This window comes from Coptis chinensis, chromosome 3 (assembly GCF_015680905.1).
Source record: "Coptis chinensis isolate HL-2020 chromosome 3, ASM1568090v1, whole genome shotgun sequence".
NCBI classification, from domain to species: Eukaryota; Viridiplantae; Streptophyta; class Magnoliopsida; order Ranunculales; family Ranunculaceae; genus Coptis; species Coptis chinensis.
This window is the reverse complement of record NC_141458.1, coordinates 102,752,586-102,772,097: the sequence shown is the minus strand read 5'-3', so window position 1 is coordinate 102,772,097 and position 19,512 is coordinate 102,752,586. Positions and strand designations below refer to the sequence as shown.

The 19,512-nt window shown below is 36.1% G+C and overlaps 1 protein-coding gene across 3 annotated transcripts; it reads right to left on the bottom strand.

Moving 5' to 3' along the window:
* Positions 1–2,345: 2,345 nt before the first annotated feature.
* LOC147512321 (myosin-17-like) lies at positions 2,346–18,915 on the bottom strand. Of its 3 annotated transcripts, none has more exons than XM_086595302.1 (39): positions 18,552–18,915; positions 17,078–17,206; positions 16,479–16,622; positions 16,233–16,334; positions 16,000–16,156; positions 15,787–15,845; positions 15,446–15,605; positions 15,214–15,363; positions 14,976–15,112; positions 14,742–14,888; positions 13,923–14,024; positions 13,774–13,831; positions 13,582–13,683; positions 13,441–13,478; positions 13,168–13,294; positions 12,904–13,074; positions 10,896–11,027; positions 10,682–10,791; positions 10,452–10,512; positions 10,166–10,343; positions 9,500–9,705; positions 9,181–9,300; positions 8,969–9,067; positions 8,435–8,656; positions 7,929–8,068; positions 7,432–7,549; positions 7,240–7,290; positions 7,058–7,138; positions 6,774–6,944; positions 6,419–6,574; positions 6,111–6,317; positions 4,309–4,449; positions 4,145–4,215; positions 3,947–4,046; positions 3,813–3,869; positions 3,662–3,718; positions 3,475–3,555; positions 3,107–3,189; positions 2,346–3,011 (listed from the first exon to the last, which is right to left on the bottom strand). In XM_086595302.1, the coding sequence occupies exons 3-39, from the start codon at positions 16,532–16,534 to the stop codon at positions 2,888–2,890; spliced, it is 4,332 nt and encodes a 1,443-aa protein (XP_086451428.1). In that variant the 5' UTR covers positions 16,535–16,622; positions 17,078–17,206; positions 18,552–18,915; the 3' UTR covers positions 2,346–2,887. The 3 variants fall into 3 exon arrangements, with proteins under 3 accessions (XP_086451428.1, XP_086451427.1, XP_086451426.1); XM_086595301.1 differs by having other exon boundaries at positions 16,233–16,378; positions 18,552–18,905; XM_086595300.1 differs by lacking the exon at positions 18,552–18,915 and having other exon boundaries at positions 16,233–16,378; positions 17,078–17,221.
* Between the last annotated feature and the right edge of the window lie 597 nt (positions 18,916–19,512).

Here is a 19,512-nt window from a genome sequence, read left to right as displayed (position 1 = left end):
TAATATAGGTGTTTAAATATACTTTGATGTACTTTGCCTTTCTAATGATACAGCTAGCCCCATTACAAATGTATGTACTATTTAATCCATCTTTCTTCATATGGTTCACTTTTGCAATATCTCTTTTACATGGTGGCATCCACGGTTGATTATGATATGATGCTCCTATAAGTGGTGCACAACAAGAGCTTGCACTGTTGGAGGCTCGAGGTTTATTGACACGACCTGTCATTTTCGAGGTTCATTCTACTATTTTTTTAAGTGATTTATAATTTGAGTTTTCTTTATTAGGTTTCAGGCGCTTTGGTTTAAGGGAGTCTTGCATTGTTGAATGTAATGAAAGTGAAGGGGCTGTGAGGAGAAACAGACCAAATATTTCACAAATGTTACGGCAGAGTTGTGCAATTTGATACACCGAAATAGTTATCCACTTTGAAGGAATGAAAGCGTATTCAGAATATGGGATATGGATATTGTTAACCTCTTTGATGACTATGGATGCTTGGGGCGGAGTTACCAAAGTGAGTCATTGTTTCTTATTATTTCATACTTTTGATCATACGCTCGATTAGAATAAGTATTCTTATCTTCATCTTCTTACCTTCTCTATACCAAGGCAAACCCATGTATCCACTTCAACAGGGAGGGAAGCCTATTCACTGTTTTTTTGCAAATCACAATGCAATAAAAATATTGAATGGTTCTCAGTACATATTGACTGCCTACATTCCTGAGCATGGCCCATGAGTTGCAGATCATGGTATCCATTAGTTTTTAAAATGTTCATATAGAAGGGTAGGTTATGTATATACATTCCCATTGGAGGATGGTGTTCTGTTTGGACTCCAACAAAGCTATTTTAAGGAGATTATGTTAACCTTTTTTAGTCATGGTCTATAACCCAACATTTTTATTCATTTTTGTTATTACTTCGACCTTGATCTTTAATTATGGTTTTGTTCTCTTTATATACCTCTGCTATCTTCAATGCAGGTGCAGTCTAAAGCCACCAGTTTACTCTAACGACTCATTTTACGGTGTACCAATGCCTGTGTGTTATCCATGTTTTGTGGAGATACCTTAAGTTAGAATAAGGGCTTTTTAAGGATCCTATTTTTCTGTATTTCTTTCATTTCGTTATTTCACATCAATAGGCACTCGCTATCTTTTTAACATGTACAGAAAATATAGTGTTAAACATTGGTGGGCTCTTTCAGAAGGTTTGAATAAAGCGTAAAACATGTTTGGACTATACAGCATATCCTTCAACCCCCAACTATAGCATCTCTGTTACCACTAAAGGATCTATTTTTGGGATATGATGCTCCTCTATCCTTCTTCACATGTAGTCTAGAAATTTTGAGTGGTGCATCGTACCTTTAGTGATCCTAATTCTTGCAAGCATGCTTGCTTAATGACCAAATGATTGTAAACTCGGAATAAAAACAACAATTTGTATATCAGTTATAAGGCTTTTAGTGTTTTTTATATTTGGGATTGGTGCCATTGCTTTGGCAAGTAAAATAGTTAACATAATGGATCGTGGTGATCAAATATACAAATTTGTGCTTCTACTGTAGAACGCTACTCCAAGTGCCATATTACTTGGTGGGAGCATTTGCCATCTTGAAGTGGTATGCAGTTTTTTAGGCTTTTTCCCTTCTCTTCTGACCAACATATCTTTGTCATTTTTTTTCTTACCATGTATATCGCTATTTTCTTTAATTTGCTGTCATGTATTTGAGATACACAAGGAAGATTTTGTTTAAATATTCAAATTTTTGGTTATCTCTACGTTCTCTAGCACATGTCATCATGTCAACATATTGATATTGCGAAATACCAGAGCAAATGTCTTCCGTCAAATACTCAAATAGAAGCAATAACTCAAAACCACCTTACCAGTTCACGCTCAACGAGCGTGCCCAAAATGCTAGTATTAGTAAAGACTCGAAGGTTTCTTCTTTGACCCATTCATTATTGTGTGATTTAAACTTCCACGAAAGGTCGAACTGGGGAATACGAATTAGACGATCTTAAGTCTTGTTAATGTTTTATCTAACTTTTTCAATGTGATAATTAAGATTGGTCAAAGTAAAACAAACCCATTGGTAAAAGAAAATGTGCCTTTAGGTCTTAAGAGAGAAAAGTTAAAAGATTTAGAAAAAGAAATGAGAGCAAATGAAAGAATAAGAATAGATTAATAGAGGGATCCTTTCATATGTAAATCTAAATGCCATGCACTTACTTGCAGTCTGTCCCAGTAAATCTTTCCAACAAGATTTGATTTCGGTTACAACTTCCAAAATAAAAAGACGGAATATGTCAAGATTCTGAACTTCAAGTTACCAAATAAACGTACATTACCTCAATATAATAACAGAAATTTTGATTAACACTGTTGTTGGAAGGGTTCACACACAAGTGTGAATAACACAATAATAATACATTATAGTACTTACAAATGATTCCTTACATAACAAATGACTGCCCAAAAATGCGGCTGTCATGAATTACACTAGAATGTAGAGACTAAAAAGACCCCAGAATATGACTAAATGACGAAGCCCTTGCTTCAGAGAAACTTTCTGGACTATGAACATTGCCATGGTTGCACAGCATGACACGAGCTATGACTTCGAAACGAATACCCCAATTCGTCGTGAGGACAACTGAGGGAAAAAAATAAACCAATTGCAATACCTAATAAAGGACCGGCTTTAGACCTCATCCTTTTGCACAAAACTAACATAATATACAATATAGATACACCTAGAAAAGGACAGAGTATGTGATAATATGCACAGGTTAACACCGAGAATGAATTACTGAACATGGACGCCCAGCAATCAGGAAGAGGGTTCAAACTGAGACCAGCTGGTAGATATCACTCTGCACGTTGCAATAAGAAGACAAACCCTGAGTTTTCACGAACGAGAGGTGGAGGATCGATATCAGCTATGTCTATCTGTTGCATTGACTTTGAGATGTCATCGACAGAGAACGGTATGCTGCAGTGATCAAAAGTGAGAAAAGCATCGTATATTCAATAGGGAGTAAGAAAACAATTTATCCCCTCTCTAAGAGTAACATGGTAGAGCAATACCTTGAGTCGTCGTCTAATAAGAAGGAACTGCTAACGGCATTGTTTGATTCCTCAGTCATTTGAACTCTCATACTCGAAATGACCTACCATAAGATAAGAGTTTGAAGTGACTTATTTGACAGAGACGATTCTAGCAACAGAAAACAAAACAGTGAACAAAGTCGGATTTTTAATCTAAACAGACGCAGAAGATGGTGAAAACTAATGGATTGTACAGAAAAAATCCCATTGGAAGACCTACTAAATGGTTGAGGCATAAAAGAAACTAATGGGCAAACTGTACAAGTATTAGAGAACATTAACGAAATTGAATATGTGAAGAACCTTGCAGACTTTCACATCTGAAAACAAATTTAAATGACAGTTACCTCTGAGGAGACACTGTGAGTTCCATATTTGTCATCCCAGTACATTGTACTGATCCTGTATAATTGTTGTATGCTAAGCACCTGCAAAATATTAGGGGGAATACCGAATAAGAACAAGCGAAGAATAGATGAACTAAAGTAAGGCACAAGTTTTAAGGAGAAAAAAGCACAAAGAGACGGCACTCACAGGGCAAAGCTCTTTTGTAATTTCATTCAAGGTCTTTTTGGGTTTCTGGTGTATGACCTGAATTACAGAAAATCAAAGTAGTAACTGTTAGCTAGGCAATTATAACATTTCAAAACCATCCAATTTGCAAGACCAGATAAAGAAATCATACCAGGAATCCAACTGCTTGTCTTATATGTCTCAGTTCATCCCAGGCGGAACCTGCATACTGTACAAACTTACATTTATAAGATATTAAAATGCCAGCTCAAAATAATACTGAAAGTGGCATTGACACATATCTACCTCTTCAGTTGCACTGATACACCACTGTTCCAACTCAGACAACCCAGCTTTGACAAACTCACCATTGCTGAATGAGCAGCACTCACGTCGCAAAAGAAGGCTGTAAAATTGTAATATCAATGGTGCAACCATATTATTCTTTCATTAGGAAAAACCTTATTATGATTTTAGCCACTATAACATCAAGAACATACGAACCTGTTGAACAGCTGAACATTGACAAATGAGAAAATTTGAGTGAACACCTTGCGGACTAAGAATGGAGGAACCTGTAAAGAGGTAAGACAGAAGATAGTCATACTGGTCTCAGCGAAGATGATCTTTTATGTGATTCACATTATTCTTTTAAATTCAGAACTCACATAATTCGCTCTCAATGTCTTCAAGTAATTGCTTAGGATTTTCACAATGCTTTGCCAATGAGCAATCAAAGCTTGTTGAGCAACTGCATTTGCTTGTGAACGTGATCCTTTCACCAAACTTGCACGGGATGTCCGAGGTGCCTGCACCATAAGAAAAGTGAACCATTTGATGGAGTTAATCAACTGACAAATATTTGAAAAAACAATTGTGAGTTGTGACTAAATAATTTTCGAGGTGGGATGATACCAGAGGTCTGGGGTTCAAACCCGCTACACACAATTGAGTTATTGATCTCTTTAAAAACAGGCTTGCCCACACATTTTTAATGCAGGTGCCGACTAGCAAAGTCGGTAAAACCATTGGGTAATGATACTAGAGGTCTGGGGCTCGAACCCCGCCAGCATCAAAGAGTTCATGATCTCATTTAAAACAGGCTTGCCAATCAAAAAAAAAAAAAAAATCGAGGTGGGATAAACTTATTATTCTCCAGTACAAATCTTTAGGAACTATATTTCTGTGTAAGTTTTGCAAATGTCCTCGTCATCAAGGACAAGAATTTGTCAGGTGTAACCAAATATTTGCCTATTTTGTACCGATCGAAACTTGTGAGTTTGTATCTTGATGTAACCAAATATTTTGATGCTATGGGCTGCTGACATGGGGATGGATGAGAGGTTTAGGGATGACATTAGGCAGATTTAATTTCTGACCACATCTGTCCCTTGTGTCCCATAAATGGTGTTCCATGTCAACCAACAATAATGCATGAACTCCTATATTTTACCTTGGGATCAGCATTGATCACGCATATAATTGTAAAAGGGACCTTTATTGAACATATTCTGGAGAAAATGTTTAACCACGCCAAAAACCTTCAAATACAATAAAAATGGACTATTGGTAGACATGGAAAGACTTCCACACTGGTTAAATTTAATTCTGCTTTAAAAGGGGCAATGTTTTTATGAATGATCTCGTAATAAGATCATCTTTAGGAAAAAAAACAAGTAATAACTCAACGCGACTGATTAAAAAACCAACAAGTAATAACTCAACATGACTAATTTAGGGATGACATTAGGCAGATTTAATTTCTGACCACATCTGTCCCTTATGTCCCATAAATGGTGTTCCATGTCAACCAACAATAATGCATGAACTCCTATATTTTACCTTGGGATCAGCGTTGATCACGCATATACCGTAAAAGGGACCTTTATTGAACATATTCTGGAGAAAATGTTTAACCACGCCAAAAACCTTCAAATACAATAAAAATGGACTATTGGTAGACATGGAAAGACTTCCATACTGGTCAAATTTAATTCTGCTTTAAAAGGGGCAATGTTTTTATGAATGATCTCGTAATAAGATCATCTTCAACAACGTATAGCCTAACAATGGCTCTCACAGATGATTATGAAAAAAAACAAGTAATAACTCAACATGACTAGTTAAAAAACCTTAGACAAGTCGAGGCACAGTCTACAAAATGAACCATTTCTTCTTCTTTCTTATAAATCAGCCTAAACATACCATTAACACCCAACCAAATACAAGGTGAGCAGTCAACAGAAAAAACAAGTGGGTTGCTAGTTAAGAGGTCAAGATCATTTCATTCAAAAGAATGCTTGTAGTCAGTGAGCTCTTCTTCACAGGGTGCAATGTTGGGAAGTCCATAAAGAATACGAACTATTTATTTCTCTTCTGTATCTGCTTAATAGAACCCAATACCATAACTCGAATGGTCAAGACTATCTTGTGTTTATTCTAATTATTGACAAGCCAAAGATTCACTTACCTGAATACATAATCCAAGCATTGGGGAGATTTCTTTTTTCAGATTGTCTCTTATCATTCCATATATCTTCTCAAGGAAGGCAGTGAGTTGTTGTTTAAAAAGTAAAGCTGGATACTTGGCTTCAACTTGTCGAAACTCATCCAATCCAGCAAGCATCCGACCATTAAGAAATGGGATCCCTGCACTTTGTGGAGAAGCTCGGAGTCCCTACAGAAGATTTTGTAAACAGAAAATCCATAGGATAAATCCTCAAGATATTATGCTGGAGGTAATCAACTAATCATAAAGAAAAAAAAACAAGTAATTACTTGAGACATTCTACCAAACAGAGAAGCTGATGGGGTTCTCCGCCGTTGTGGAGTCAAGCTAGCTGCACCACTTGCTTTCAATGTCCGTTGGAGGAGTAACAATAACGTGGATGAGTTAGATAGCCAGTAGGATAATATGTCATTGTTCTCGTGGACCTTCAGAAAGGTAAACTTACATATATCAGTAACACTGAGTGATACTAGTAGAGTACATACATGCATGCACTCAAATCAGTAAAAACATTACATGACTACATCATCCAATATTGTAATCTTCAGACAAACCTCAAGTTATTATAAACAAATTGATAAAATTTGCAACATATGCTACATATCTTCAAACAGTACACATTACCTCTATAGCCGAACCTATTGTCTGAATGATACGGTCAAACACAGTGGTTCTTTCGACTTCAAATGACCTCCAGTGAAGCAGGCACTTGTATATGAGACAAGCAGCAACAGGTCTTCCCCCAGAAAACCCCAAGTCTTGAGAAATACATTTTATCAGCAAGTCCTGGTTTTCCTGTACCAAACATTATAATTTTCAAAAAATGCATCACTTCAAGAAAATGAGCAATCAAGAGTTTGGGACATAAAATGACTACAGGAAAAGGTTGATTATATGTTACTATTTACCTGCTGTTTCTCATTGAGGGACTTCTGGGGCCTTTCCTCACTTTCAGGCTCCCTTAGATTCGATATAGCTGGACTCAGATCCTGAAACATTTGGCATAGTTGGAAAAAGTAATGTAGTATCATATATTTTCCTAGAATTATATGAATAATGTATCATCTGTAACAACAGAGTAAGGCCTCACCGCTATAACCCGAGTTCCTCCATTTTGAATATGCCCATTCTCTGGAGTTCTCTGTGAATACACAAAACATATAAATCAATACTAAAAATCCACGACCAGTGAACTGGATACAAATGCAGAGATCAACTAAGATGAAAAAAAAAAAAAAATGAAAGAACAAACAAACAAACAAACTGTAAAACTACAGTATACCTGAATGATGGTTGATTTTGGGCGTGCAATCAAAGATCTACCAGTTGGAGAAATGGCCAGTGCTTGCTGCCGAAGTACTTGATTCTCAGATTCAAGATTAGAAAGCTTCTCTTCAAGCCTGAGTCATAGAAAAAGAATCTCAACTTCAGAAATTTTGAACTGCCTGCAGAAGATCTCCACACTTCATGCCCCAATTCTGGACAAGGAAGACCATGTTCTCTCTATGTATTGGTAAGTAAAATTGATGTACACCAAATTTTGATGAACACAACACTACAGCCTTGTTATGAGATGAATAGTCGCCTTTGTAATGTAATATAAGGTACAATATTGCAATCACTCTTGAAATTACTCTCCAAATACCTCATTGAAAGAGAACTTTTAACATAAGAATTTAAGTGCATAAATCTGAGCCAAAAAAGTTGGACTCTCTGGTCACCCATGTACCATTTCTCTGAGAAGATAAAAATGGCTTTTGTCTATCACAAGTTACAAACCTTTGCAAGGAATCCTGAAGCTGATCCACCTTTTGGTCCGCATCTCCTAGCTTTTTTACCAATTCCCCATTTTGTACCTGAGAATCAGCATACGCATTTCTGGCCTCTTCTGCTGTCTTTCTTTCTGATTGAAGCAAAGCCTGCAAAATTTTTAAAAGTTGAAGTTATATTGTTCTCGCATAATATCTTTGATTGGGGGATTACAATGAAGTATAAACTCAGCTAATGACATGGTTTCCCAATGATCACAAAGAAAGCTATCATTACTGTTCATAAAAGTCCTTCAGTCATGGGCTTTTACCACTGAAGACTATAAAAAGACACATGTAACAATGGGGTCATCAAGCAGGCAAGCAGCTAAGGTAGAATAGCTTTTCTACCCATAACAAGCAACTATTAATAAGGTCTCGAACTTTTGATTTTAAAACAAGGGGAATTTGGAGAGAAGAAGAGAAAATAGCAGTATAATGTTTACTATATAAACAAAATTAGAATAATAGCTCTACCTTCAAGTCCTCGACCTCAACAGTCAAAGCATCAACCTTCTCCGTATCCTGAACTATAACAGGGGTCTCTTGAATGATTGGTGGTGCTTCCTCAATAGCTTTTCGAGCTGCCTCTTTTTCCTTGATGACCCTAAGGTTTGCTTCTTGTAGTTGAAATTGCATGGCTTGCAATGCATCCTGTAACTTGGCAACTTCTTGGGATTTTGCCTCCTCTAAATCAGTCTGCATTTTAGGCATGAAAATATAATTCAGACTTGGAATGTTGGATGACATAATTCACAAGTCAGACACATTTTGACTTCCTAACATAAATTATGTATCAGTTCCTGGGATTCCATGTGTGGGACACTTTTGAAGTTACGTCAGACACCGATACCATAGACAACTTTCAAAATTACCAGAATCCTAACACACCGAAAACCCAAAGTTCCTATGGAACTCTCAGTGAAAATTTATGAGTGATTAGTGGTCTGAGTCTGAACCAGTTGAGTAAAGAGACTTTAAAAGTTAGAAGACAAATAAGATGCACATTACCCTTAATCGTTTTTCCAATTGCAAACGCCAAGTAAGCTCCTCTACTCTCTTTTCAAGTTTGTCTTTCGCTTCCTTGAGGGCCCCAGTTTCCCGTGCAGCCTAAATACAATTACAATAGTACTTACTTAGCCATATTCCTAAATATGTTATTGCATGCAATACAATGTATAGCTACATGATATGTCAAAATCATGAAGAGAACTAGATCAGACCATCTTGAGATTTCTCAGCTCTCTCCTGGCAACCCTTCGCCTCCAACCACACTGAGATGTAAGTACTGCCTTCTGAAGGCTCTTATAGTAAGCGTAATCTCTGTGGCAACGCCAATGAGCCTGAAAATAACCGTATGGAAGAAAACTCGTTGAATAAATTCCCAAACATTGATTGCTAACTTTTTATCACCATAAGAGTAAGTGAAAAGAAAAAAACATGTTTTACGTCAAGCATATCATGGTAGAATTGGTTCGAACAATTTCTGAAGAGAAGAACGTTAGGATCTATAAAACAGAAATACCACTGAGACAACAGTACCTGAATTACTATTGAGTATTTAGTTTGCTTCCTAAATCTGAATTGATTGCGTGCAACCATCGCCCTTAACCCAGTTTGTAATGTGACTGCAGATGATCGCAATCTTAGGTAGGATCTCCTGGCAATATATCGATGGAAATTCTTTTGTATTTTCACAGCTGCTGCTTCTCGTCTCAGCTTCTCATACAGTTTGCAGGCCACTTTACCTACAGTACAGAGATAGTGAAACATATTCTTATTCTAAAGGAAAACATATACTCTCATATTCCTAAAGAGATAGTGAAACATGTCTCAGTGGCAATTTGTAGCGCATTTAATAATCTTATACAAACTCTGAAGAAAACACAATATAAAAACTCTGAAGAAACCTTCAAAGAGTTGCATTGAAAGATTAGTTATCTATGACATTACATCGATGTTATACTGAAGCATTTCATTCTTTGAATGTATGTGATCATTACGCTAGGAGAAGCTAAAGCGTATACAGTCACCTGTTTTTAAAACTTGCGTATATTTCCGATCATAATTTATATATCCTTTTTGTCCAAAATAAGTAAAAAGTAATAAATTGAATCCATTACAAGATAGCTTCCTTTGTATCAAGAATGGAGCAGTTTATGAGGTAGTTAAATCATATAAGATTTAGACGAAAATCATGAAAAGTACCTCTCCAACGAGATTGCAAAAGTATTGCAGCCTCTCGTAATGAGATGAACTCCTTACGAGCAATATATGTGCGTATTTGTCTTTGAATGGTTCTTGCTGCATTCCCTAGTACCTCTGCTCTTCGTGCATCCAACTCTGCCATCTGACCAGCTCTTAGAAAGACCTTTGTTTTGCCAATCTGTTATATGAACATTTTGGGATGGAACAAGGACAAGAGATTAAGACATTCATCAAGGTATTAAGGTCAGCGCACCAAAAAGTTCATAATCCCAGAAATGTATATTACCTGATAACCTTTCAATCCCTTCTTATCCAGAATCATTTGGCATGCAACCAATTCATCATGACTATACATGAACAAAGAAATTCACTTTAATCAACATTTGACATCGGTATCAACTCCTATGGTATTCTCATCCATAAATTTATCCAATGCATTCCTTTTCTATAGCCAATAATATAAATAAGTATGTAAGCCTTACTACCATAAAATATGAAAAGAATATCACAACTTACTTTCCTTCGAAAACTTCTGGAGCAAGGAGTCCGAAACGATTAAGAAACTCATAAAATGTTCGGCGGGTAGGATAACCAGCACAGCTAATCCTGATTGCCTCAAGAACACCCTACAAGTATGAAGGGATGAGAAAACTTGTTTACTCAAAATTTACTCGATAAACAACAGAAAGTATGATCATAATGCAACCATTGTAAGATAAGGTTTACTTACACCACAGCGCAATTGTTGTATGATGTTGAAGTTTTCAAAAATACCAGGTTTGAGAACATTGTTTGGCTTCACACATCTAATGTAATGAGGTTCAGTTGTACTTAAGGTCTCCATTAAAGATTGAAGTTGCAGCTGCATCAAACACATACATTTATCAAAATAATGTTGCAAGTCTAAACTAAAGCAACTAACACGAGTTTGATGCACTTAAGAACACTTTCAAACTCAAAGCTCACACGTGGACAACACCATGATAAATGGTACCAAGAGATGGATGCATTATCAGAGTTCTTAGTGTCTACCGTGTTGCACCCTAATTTAAGTGTCACTTCATGGTGATCGATGAATCTCAAGAATCCTAGCATATTTGAAATAAATAGAACGTTGAAGATCTAGACTATCAGAAAACCAAAGCATCTACAGGAATAGACAGCAAACAAGAATATAAAGTTGCTCTAGATTGAATCACGTAAGCCTCAGGGTCAACCAGTTCAAACAGAACATCTGAAAAATTACTCGTTCAGATCTATAACGTCATCAACCAAACCATACCAACTTCTCTGTCTGCAAGATAAAATTTCCCAAAAGACAATTCCTATTTACCTTATACAGCTTACTAGCTTAGTGTCAAGGTTGATATCCCAATTACATTTCAGATTAAATTACAAATCACAGTATGGCATTATGACATGCAAAGACACTCCAAAGACTCAAGGCCACTGCAAGGTGACCACAACAAGCTCCTTTCAGTTTCAGCTTTTTTTGTTGAGTGCTATAGAACTTGTTGAGGTGACTTTGAGCGTACAGGGTGAGAAACCCTTCAATAGAAAGTATAACTTGAAGCCGCTTTTTTTTTTAATTTTAATAAATAATAATAATAATAATAATAATAATAATAATAATAATAATAATAGGGTGCAACTTGATTTAAGTCTGAAGGCCAGGCATCCATGCCTGTCTGGTTTGGAACCAAGGGCTTCCCAAGAGATTCCAAACTTGGCACCTTCTGTGGGCTGTGAGCCTGTGACTTAGTTTACACCTAATCAGCTTAGCTGCGTCCTGGGGAGAATTTAAGCTTCTTTCGAAAGGTGCACAGCATAAACCTTTGCTTTCTGTCTAGATGGCACTCTCTGATGGTCAAGGTGTAATTGTGTCATAGATTGTCTTTTTTTTTTTTTGGTCGATAAAACCATATTGTATTAGAATATCAGTGTGAGAGGTTCACACTACCCTTATAATAGTTACATCAAAGCTGCACTATAGCTTCCCAATCAGTTACAATAGAATCAAAACTCAAATTCCTAACACTAGGAAGATGAGATACCCAACCCCAAATGATGTATTTGCAATTACATATATCCTTTGATTTCTTTCCAGCCAAATGGTCCACATAAGAGCATGAGCAGTGGCTTTACTCAGCAACATCCCCGTAGGGGATAAAACCACCGATGGCTTCTTAAGGAACATACTTCTCAACTGAGGAGAAGTATCAAGCGGAATGTGAAGAGAGGAAAGAAAGAGCTCCCACACTTTCTTAGCCACGCTGCAATCCAAAAAGAGATATTGGATACTCTCTTCTTCTTGAGCACACATCACACACCTATTAACCAAAATTTGCCCCCTCTTTCTTAGATTGTCTATTGTTAAAGTTCTTCCCCATAGAAGAGCCCACACAAAGAAGCAAACTTTTGTAGGAACCAATTTGTTCCAGAACCTTATGAAGTTATGAGGGGAATTTGCAAGACCCAACTGATGCTCACTAATTCTCTTAGATTGTCTTTGAAACTATTTTGCAGTTAGTTATTATCTTTTTCTAGTAGCTCCCCTGGACTGCAGGAAGGCTCACCGTACCAAGTTTTCCTTGTTGATTTCATAAATTTATTCCACCCTCTCCCGATCGATAAAATAGGAGCAGCGGATAAAATGTGCACAGCATTCAATCCCTAGATTATCATCAAACCCATGCTGTTAATAAAGAAAGGTTGGGATAAAAGTGGAATAAAAGTACCTTAAAACGTGCTCCAATCGAAGAAAATTTAGAAGACTTTGAGGATTCGTCTGGTGTTGGGGGTATCAAACCTGCTACAAAGGAGCACTTCGAGGCGGTCATCAGATCTTGATGTTCTGCCACTACATAATCTTTGTTTTTGTCTAGAAACTGATCAGCTTGATATGTCACCTGTATAGAGAGTATAAAAGATTAAAATATAATCAATATGACTACTAAGAGTGAAAAAGATAATCATATATATTGAGACAAAGCCATGAATACCTCCCCAGCATAGTGAGATATAGTAAAATCAGTGCGAGAAAGCTTTGGCTTGATAAAGCGCTTGTTATTTTTGAATGTCTGATACAATTTTTGCGCAAAAGTTTCATGTGTAGATTTCGGAAACATGCTGCAAGGAATATAATGTAAATCAGAGTACGCAAAGTAATATTTCACATAAAAGAATTCAACCGACACAGTTTTTGGAAGAACGTAGAATATTAAAAAATCCTTCTAGGCTATGAATTCAAGAACTCGAGATTAGCGCCTCCATACCAAGCTTCATCCAGAAGCGCAATGATTCCTCCAGGTTTCTGCACAAATATAAAGTTAGTCAATGTAATTGAATATTGCATCACACATATTAAGCTAGTCTGGAAATGCTACAGTTGCTGCTGCAGAAGGGACAGTGATAACCTTCTCGATAAGATCCAATACATCTTGGTTGTCAACAAACTCTATGTAGCTCCAATCAATTTCTTCTTTTGTATATTCGTCTTGCTCCATCTTAAACACATGCTGTCAAAATAAAATCCTTATAAGCTAAAGATTAAGAGTGCAACAAACCATGTGGACTCATTCATAAAACTTAAACCAAAGATATCTAACCTGGTTGAAATGCTGTTGTAGCTTCTCATTTGTAAAATTAATACAGAACTGCTCAAAACTGATATATGACAATGAGTAAGCATAGTACAAAGCCCTGTTCTTTTAATGTATATCTCTAAAAAAATGCACTGGAGCAAGGAATCTCTCACCTATTGCATTTAAAACTTTCAAAACCATATATATCAAGAACCCCAATAATAGATTTTGAGTTTGGATCCTGTCCGATTGAAATGTTGATTTTGTCCACCAGCCTATAGCAGAGCAAACATAGATAATAAGAAAGCACGTTGCACGTAGCCACTATTTTTGTTGGAAACTAAATATGTATGGAAACATCAGCTATGGTCACTTTGAGTTTTAATAGAAAAAAAAAACATACTAATGCTATTATTCATAGTTCAGTATGCGTTATTTTGAGGAGACATTATTTACAGTAATACTGAGAAAATTGATATGGTGTAGTGGTTGATTGGAAAATATTGCTGCAAAATAAGAAATAGCATTCTTCGATGTTGGATTATCAAGAGGATTGAACTACTCCTAAGGTAACTAAATGACATGAAATCTACCCACCCCAAACCAGAGGGGTGGAGGCGCACTCCCATTTATGCACAAATTCCTTAAACTTATTAACCATATATTCAAGGGAAGACTCAAATTGTATTAAATAAATATTTTCCCACTCCAAATACACTACCTCATAAGAATGGACGGAATATCCCAAATGTCAATGATATATTGGTTTTCGGTCCATCTGATACCGAAACAACTCGATATAAATCACTAATATATTCTCCTTCTTGATTAATGTCAAAGGTTATACTTGGAGTGTGTGTGTGTGTGTGTATATATATATGTGTGTGTGACACATCCAAAACCAGGTGTTTTGATCTTATCAAGTAGGCACCAAGATATGTGTTTGTTTGTGGAGGAAAATACAGTGCAGACAGTTGCAGGGATTGTTTTACCAATCAAATAGACGAGAGTATATAGTTTTTGCTAAACCATCTCGGCTAACAATTGCAGAAGCAGGGTCAAGAGTTCGTGTAATAACTTCTTCTGGTGTTACCATTACACGTCTAATAAGTGCATCCTCCAAGCTTTGAGCATCACACCTGTCATTATAAACAGTTCAAAACAATTACTAATCGGCAACCACGAAGGAACGAACTTTTCAGATCTAAGCAAAAGCAGGGACGCACATAAGAAGTTCAGCAGTCATTTTAAGATGGAATCGAGACTTATCATCCTTAATGACAGATGAGTCTATCTCCTTTCCCTTTGCAAAATCAATATTACCAAGATGAAGAATAGCAGCTACTACCCTGAAAATTGCCTCCTGAAGAAGATTTTATGATTAAAAAATGACTAACCCAGAAAACTCATAACAAACTTTACACAAAGATCCAGATAAAACTAGGATATATAATGAAGGCAGACCTGTTCTTGTTCACTAATTCCAACTACATCCATGGCCCTCCGAGTCGTGAGATATTCATGAGCATCATTTACTCCATCCAACTCGTAGCAATTAGATTGGTTCAAGTAATGGAATGATCTAGGGTTCTCCAACTTATATTTATCAATGTCCTGAGCAATTCAGGCATGACTAGTTAATATTAGGACCATGAGAACTTGAGAAGTAGAAGGATATATATGACAACAGAAATACCTCAGGTGGTGCTGCACAGAGAAGATAAAAGCAATGGTAATTTCGCTCGGGGTCTGAAATTTGGCAAACGCGAGACCTCTCGAGCAAATAAGTTCTAACAGCTGCCCCAGATATTCTTCCGTTTTTGTCGAATTGGATTTCAACAAATTTACCAAAACGACTTTATAGACACATGCACATTAGGAGACAGCATTATAAGTTCATTGGAGATGTGAAAATTATAAACATATATAATCTACTGATATATAGATTACCCATGTTCTGACAGTGTCAGAAAATGATAAGAACTGCTATAGAGAAAGATTTAACTTCTACAACAAGCTGCATTGAAGGGAACCCACCTTGAGTTGTTGTTTCTAACCGTCTTGGCATTACCAAATGCTTCAAGAACTGGATTGGACTGTAAATTGAATACGAAAAAAAAAACAAAAGCAAATGCAGACTTAGACCCGGGTCATCATTTTAGCTATAGTGAGAGAAGAAATGAGGAAAAAAACATGGGAATTATAATATAAATCCAAAAACCAAAGAGAACAAAGGAAACTTAATCTTACCTCTAGAACTTGTTGTTCAACTGTCCTTCCCTCAATACCAGATCTCCCCCCTAAATATGCAAGATATCTCATCAACATCTTTGTTGTTTCTGTTTTACCAGCACCACTTTCTCCACTAACCAGAATAGAGTTGCTCTTCCCTTCATTGATCATTGCCCTATTTGACAGTGAAGAGAACATCAAGACATAAACAACCAGATATCACATACTAGTGAACAGGTACAAGAAATTACCGGTATGCAACATCTGCAACTGCAAAAACATGGGGGCTAAGCTCCCCAAAGGCTGCTCCTTTGTATTGTCCCATCATGTGATTATCATAGAGATGAGGCAACCTTTGAAATGGATTTACAGCAATAAGGATATTACCAGTGTATGTCTACAAAGAAAATAAGAGAAACATTACAATGATGTGGTTACTGCATCTTTTTCCTTTTCTACTGTACCATGTCAATGAGAATAAAAGAAATATATCTTACATAAATTTCATTGAGCTCATATCTTGCAGCCAAGTTTTGCAGAACTCCAGGTTCATGCAAATAAGAAAGCTTTGTCATGTCGTCTACACCTCCAGGTGGTGCTTCAGTGTCTTTTGGAAACACTTGCGACATATTTGCAACAACCTGGGTTAAAAGCATCCAATGAATCATATATTTTCTTTTGATGATCAAATAGAAAAACCTCAAGATCATGGCAACATAAGTTTTGTGGAATATAGTTGATTGGATTTCTTACGCCAACTGGCATTCTTTCCATAACAATATACACTAATGTCTACCAAAGTAAGTTGCATTGAGAAAGAAAAGAGTTTTCAGCCATTACAAAGATTTTGTAGATTGATATAACTAAAACTAGAGTAGGAAAGTATTAGTAATGATGAGCTCAGAGCTTCCAAGTGGAGACAGTCTGTTGTTAGTTATCAACGTCGAACCATCTAGACGGTATGATTCACATGAGTATTAAATTCTTATTCAACAAAAATATGCTATATCTCCATAAAAATATACTTACATCACTCCACACGAATTAGGTGCACTTGAAAATAATCAGAAGCAAAACAGAAGAGGGAGGTGCACACCTTTTTTCCATTTGTGGTCTGAATGTGAGCTTCCTGACCATTGACCCGAAAGACTTCTCCATCGATCCAAGCCAACACAGGATCTTCAACCCACACATGAGAACCTATGACAATATTAACTGGTGCCGCCTGAAAAGCAAGCATGGGTCAGAATCATGAAAAGCAACAACAGATTGACTGATTCAGTACAAAATTCAGATAGCCAAAAGATGAATAAATATAAGTAACCGCAAGATAAAAACGAACTACAAGTGAAATATAGGGGAAGAGGAAGTTCTACACAATACCCAAATCACTTGTAGAAACATCACCTTCAGACGGGTGAAAAACAGTTATATAAAAGGAATATAGTAGATAGGGTAACTCATAAAAAATGTGTACTTGTGTATAAACTCCTGAAAACAAAGTACTTATATTCACTAAGATTAATTAATACAAAGGTGTCGATATGGATCCGAAGCAGCTTGCAAAGTGAGCACCCTTATTCACCATTTCACTATAGTTCATATATACAATATGACAAAATACAAGAAATTCAAACGAAAAGGGCAGACTACAAATCAAGAGTACTCTACACAATCCAGGCATATGAAATGTATATGCCAAAAGCAACTACATAGCACCACGACATGTATGCCAAGTGTTTCTCCTATACAGATGAATCCACTTCAAGTATCTTTTATCATTTGTTCTATTAATTTGCTTCAACTTTCTGCTCAATTTTGCCTTTATAATACCCTCACTCATAAATAGCACTCCTCATTGATGTTATTACTGCTCTTGTTATACATGTCCAAACCATCTTAACCAAATCCTACTATATCCTACTGGGGCGATTCCTACACTGCCCCTAGATGTTCAGATCTGTGAATTTGTCTTTCCTAATATTTCTACTTCCACCCATCAATATGCAAACCATATAGAACTAAACATATTCTGCTTTCACATTGCCGAAATCTCAGCTCAAGATAATAAATAAAGTCTCAAGACTCAACACATCAAGATGTCATCAGCGTCCGGTTCGTTCTAGATTTATTGGGAGGTAGTCATCGCCTACACTGCACTACTGTGTTTCCATTTTTTATTGATTTTTGTTTTTTTGTCTGTTTTTCTCGTTCCAACGGTAATGGTGTTTGCAATCTATTCCATCCTCTGTATTTCCCCTCAAAGTAAGTTTCAATTTAAAAAGCTGCATAACCTCCTACTCTCTTATTAAAACGCAATTTGCAAAACCATTTGTTTCAAAGGCATTATTCCATATCACAAACATGGTGACTTAAATATATCTCTGACATATTAAGACTATACTGTAACATTTTCTAAAACCCTTTTGCATACTATGAATTGACAATTCTAATCTAATTTCAAATTTAATATAATAAAAAAATGAAAATGAAATCATAATTATATTACTAAAAAAAAGCTTCAACCAAAAAAACTCAAAAAAGAATTAGGGTTTTAAAGTAGTAGTTACCATCGGCGTCTATCTTATTCTTCTTCTTTCTTCTTCTTCTTCACTATAGCTCATCAAATGAATAACAACAAACTTACAAACACTACTACTACTACAATCTAGCTGACACTCAGTAACGCAGATCGGGTAGAATAGATTCAAAGCTTTTACAAAACAAACAAATAGATTAAAATTTTTTTTTTTCTTTTTTTGTTTCTTCTCTTTTCACAAAAAAAATACAGTTTATATACCAACACTCTTTTCACCTTCTCTCTCTATGTTTCTTTTCTCTCACTAGAAAGTAACTTGTGTTGGTGGGGACCAGTCGTGGTATCCAAACAGAAGCTCTCTTGAAGCTGTTCCTCTACTCTTCTCTACAAGACGTTTCTATTTTGGTCGGTGGGGTTCGTTTATTTACGTTACTGACATTCCAGCCATTTTGAATTTTTTTGAATATTTTAGATAAAACGGATTTGTTGACTTTGACTCAGTAACCCGCACTCCTTTGGTTCATTAGATTACTAGTACAATGTAGATATACCAAACTAATTCTAATTTTTGAACTGGTTTACTACTAGATCAATAACCAATGCAAGACTCAAGCCAATTTAGTGTTTATTTTATTTTATTTGTGTAATTTGACTGAATCTTGTTGTCCCATATATCGTGATCACTCTAGTATCGTAATACTTTTCGACTCTCTCGCTATATTATACTCTTTAAATATTATATTTACCAACTATGTTATCACTGCTAATCGGATTTTCTGGTTACATCAATTATTCATCAGAAACTAATATGAACAATTTTACACAATAGCCCAGATGTGATATATAGGGTTTCGATAATCGATCTAAACTAAACTGACAAAAAATGATTTGGGTTTTAATAATTTATTTTGTCATCTGAAACCGAACCGATAAGATATTGGTTTGGTTTTGGATTTGCTACTCTACCGAACCGATAAGATGGTATTTTAGTA

Bases quoted from the DNA above. Each gene is read 5' to 3' on its own strand.
- LOC147512321 (XM_086595300.1), bottom strand. From the start codon at position 17,221: ATGCTTGCTTTTCAGGCGGCACCAGTTAATATTGTCATAGGTTCTCAT. The intron at 14,889-14,975 runs GTGCGTCCCTGC...TTATAATGACAG, and splicing joins ATGACTGCTGAACTTCTTAT to GTGTGATGCTCAAAGCTTGG. The intron at 3,190-3,474 runs GTAACTGTCATT...ATCTTATGGTAG, and splicing joins CTCACAGTGTCTCCTCAGAG to GTCATTTCGAGTATGAGAGT.